The sequence below is a fragment of the Protobothrops mucrosquamatus genome, unplaced genomic scaffold (assembly GCF_001527695.2).
Source record: "Protobothrops mucrosquamatus isolate PMUCROS unplaced genomic scaffold, P.Mucros_1.0 scaffold2570, whole genome shotgun sequence".
NCBI lineage: Eukaryota > Metazoa > Chordata > Lepidosauria > Squamata > Viperidae > Protobothrops > Protobothrops mucrosquamatus.
Genome location: NW_015388628.1, coordinates 1 through 3,461, shown reverse-complemented (window position 1 = coordinate 3,461; position 3,461 = coordinate 1). Strand labels below are relative to the sequence as shown.

At 37.0% G+C, this 3,461-nt stretch overlaps 1 protein-coding gene across 1 annotated transcript in view; it reads right to left on the bottom strand.

Moving 5' to 3' along the window:
- LOC107295916 (calpain-5) overlaps positions 1-2,176 on the bottom strand; it is a gene marked incomplete at its 5' end in the record, with an annotated part of 26,758 nt that extends 24,582 nt beyond the window's left edge. The window contains 2 exons of the mRNA XM_015825251.1: positions 192-269; positions 1,983-2,176. Of these exons, the coding sequence (XP_015680737.1) occupies positions 192-269; positions 1,983-2,176 (272 nt within the window). The remainder of the gene's footprint in view (positions 1-191; positions 270-1,982) is intronic.
- Between the last annotated feature and the right edge of the window lie 1,285 nt (positions 2,177-3,461).

Here is a 3,461-nt window from a genome sequence, read left to right as displayed (position 1 = left end):
AAGAAAGAAAGAAAGAAAGAAAGAAAGAAAGAAAGAAAGAAAGAAAGAAAGAAAGAAAGAAAGAAAGAAAGAAAGATGGGAATTTGTACCAGGAAAAAAATAGTTTCTTGTGCAGAGAAGATAATATCACTAAGGATTATTGGAAGCAAAACTAAATATGATATGGACATGGATTGAGTAATTGAGCTCACCAAAATTCTCCATTATTTTCAAGGGTGAGACCTAATCTTATGCGCTCCGATTTGCTCACTTTTTTCCATTCCTCAGACCTAAAAAAAGAAAGGGGAAAAAAGCTAAATGCCTATTTTATCCATTTTTTAAAATACAAGCGCGCCGAATGTTCAGCTACGCTAGTTGAAGGATAAATTGGGCTCCAAAAGGGAAAGTAATGCATTTGCTGAAATTTCTGCAACTTGAGCCTAGTCTCTCCAATAAATTTTATAAAAGGAACCTACGGAAAAAAACTTGCTGTCTTTTCGGTGGGCTATCAAAAGTCTGCCCTTGAAGGAGAGCTGACGGGAAAAAAATAAATTAGAAACTTGGATAAACTTGAATGAGTTGATAAAAAAAATTGATATCTGCAGTTTGAACTGGCACAAATCCTTCCTTCTTCTCATAACATGTATTCTTCAGCCTTTCTTTGAACCTGATGTTCAAAGGTAGTTGAGATGAGTTTAAGTTAAATTAATGGTTCCATCAAATTCTCCATTGCTTAACACCAACTTGTGTCCAGACTTGAATATGGCATTTTAAGAAAAAAAATCAGAGAAACTGAACAACAGAATAGTTCTTAAGATGCCATACCCAGGTCTGGACAAAGTACTTGAGTTGGTGTTAAGCAGTGGAGAATTTGACAGAACAATTGATTTAATTTAAACTACTTTTGTGGAGAGTGAGATTGCATTAGATTTTTTTTTTTTTTGCAGTCATATCATACAACTGGTTCATATTCAGTTTGGAGTCTACTTCTATTTCAAGATTCTTTTCACAAACTCTTTTAGCAGATAAAGCACCTCTCATCCTCTACATTTACCATATTTTTGTTTCTTAAGTGGGTAATATTCATATATACTGAATTTCATTCTGCTTTTTCCAGCCTCCTTCTCTAACGCATTAAGATCATTTTGACTTGTTCCCCTGTTTTCTACCATATGCTATGTCTATCCAGTGTTTGTGTCTTCTGCAAATATCTAAATATTCTTTCCTCCCTTCATCATAATCATTAAGGAAAATAAATATCTTAATATTTATTTATTTATTTTGATATCTTAAACCGACTTCACTATACAGGTTTTTCATTTTGTTTCCACATCTAAATATTTTCTTTCATGTTGGCGAGTAACTTTACAAGGACCCTGTAATTCATTCAAAGCTAGAAACTAATAACAGAACAACAGAGTTGGAAGGAACCTTGGAGGTAATCTAGTCCAACCCCCTTCTCAAGCAGGAAACTCTATATCATTTCAGACAAATGGTTGTCCAATCTCTTCTTAAAAACGTCTAGTGTTGGAGCACCCACAACTTCTGGAGGCAAGTTGTTCCACTGATTAATTGTTCTAACAGTCAGGAAATTTCTCCTTTCTTCTAGGTTGCTTCTTTCCTTGATTAGTTTCCATTCATTGCTTCTTGTCCTGCCCTCAGCTGCTTTGGAGAATAGCTTGACTCGCTCTTCTTTGTGGCAACCCCTGAGATATTGGAAAACTGCTATTATGCCACCCCTAGTCCTTCTTTTCACTAGACCAGACATTCCCAATTCCTGCAACCGTTCTTCATATGTTTTATCCTTCAGTCCCCTAATCATCTTTGTCGCTCTTCTCTGCATACATTCTAGAGTCTAAATATCTTTTTTTTATATTGTGGCGACCAAAACTGGATGCAATATTCCAAGTGTGGTCTTACCAAGGCATTATAAAGTGGTATTAACACTTCACATCATCTTGATTCTAATGCTTCTTCTCATTCTTAAAATATGGATTACTTACTCATCACTCCATGCTCCATTCCATTCCTTGTTTCCCCAAGGATTCCTTAATCGGATCATGAAGAATTTCTTAGACTTTCCAACGCACAGGTGCTTCTGTCCAACAGACATTTTCAGGATAGATGTCACTGAATAGGCATGACCTTTGACTAAGCCCCTGTCAGTCTCTACTTCAAAATCACTGAGGGATGAAGGCTAGGCATAAGATCAACACAAATTAATGCCAACTTTCATTGTGGTTATTGGTTTCTCGCATCAATAGCACCCTCTTCTAGATGTTGCTTCATCTGACTGTATGCTATTATTTACTATAGGGCTAAATGGGGTATTACTGCTCTTACATGCCTCTTAAGATATGACAAGAACCTCCAGAACTTGCTAATGACACATATCAGTTAAACTTGAGAAGTTCTGTTCAGGCATACGCTCAAGATGGATTTCAGAAGTAGAAACACAAACACATCCACACGCATCAACTCCACTGTGTTCTTTTAAGTAAGTCTTGAATGCATGTTGATATGTGATTAGAATGAAAACTCAAAGGTATAGAATTGCTATTTTGGTATATGGTATCATAGTTGTCTTATGGGAATTCTTTCTGTATCTTAATACTTTATTTGGGGATTTTTTTAATTATATTCTCTCAGAAGAAGTAGATGTCTCCTTCTGCTATGAAATGAACTATGAATATTCTTCAGCAGAGATAATGAATAATCTCCGAACTGAAACAAGTAGTAAACACTTACTCAGATCCTCTGGTGAGCTTGTCACATGAAATAAGTAGGCTAATCCAGGGGTCCCCAACCCCCGGTCCATGGACCGGTACCAGGCTGCAGCATGCCAACAACCGGTCTGCACAAACAAAGCCCCATCCGCGGGATGCAGGCAGCACACAAAATCATACACCTTTTGGTCCGTGGAAAAACCTCTCTTCACAAAACCAGTCCCTGGTGCCCAAAAGGTTGGGGGCCTCTGGGCTAATCCACAGAATATCCTACACCAGAAGGGGACTAGGGGGATCATTCCAGGGATATAGAAGCCTGAAGCTGACAACATGGTTTTCTTTTAGAGTAAAATGACATGATCCACCAATAGAGAGGATTCTTATTAGAAAGTTTACACAAAATAGGGTACGCAAAAACCACCAAAGAAACATTTTCTGTGGAACACTATAAAATTATGTACTAGAGAAAATTACATGCCAAAAGAAATAGATTTCTTATGATGGGGAGAGGTCACATGCAATAAGTGAATATGAACCAAATAAAATAAAATAATTCAATTCAGTTAAATCAAGTTTTCAGTGTTAATTGATGTACATTTCTGCAGTGCATCGCGCTTGTAATCTGTGCCAGAACTGTTCTATTTGGGAATTAATTAGTGCAGAGTAAGAACCATGTTATTCCACCCCATCCTCATTTCCACTCATGAGGTTAAGGAAGTCATGGAAACATGTTGCATTCTGAAGATGGGTTTAGAT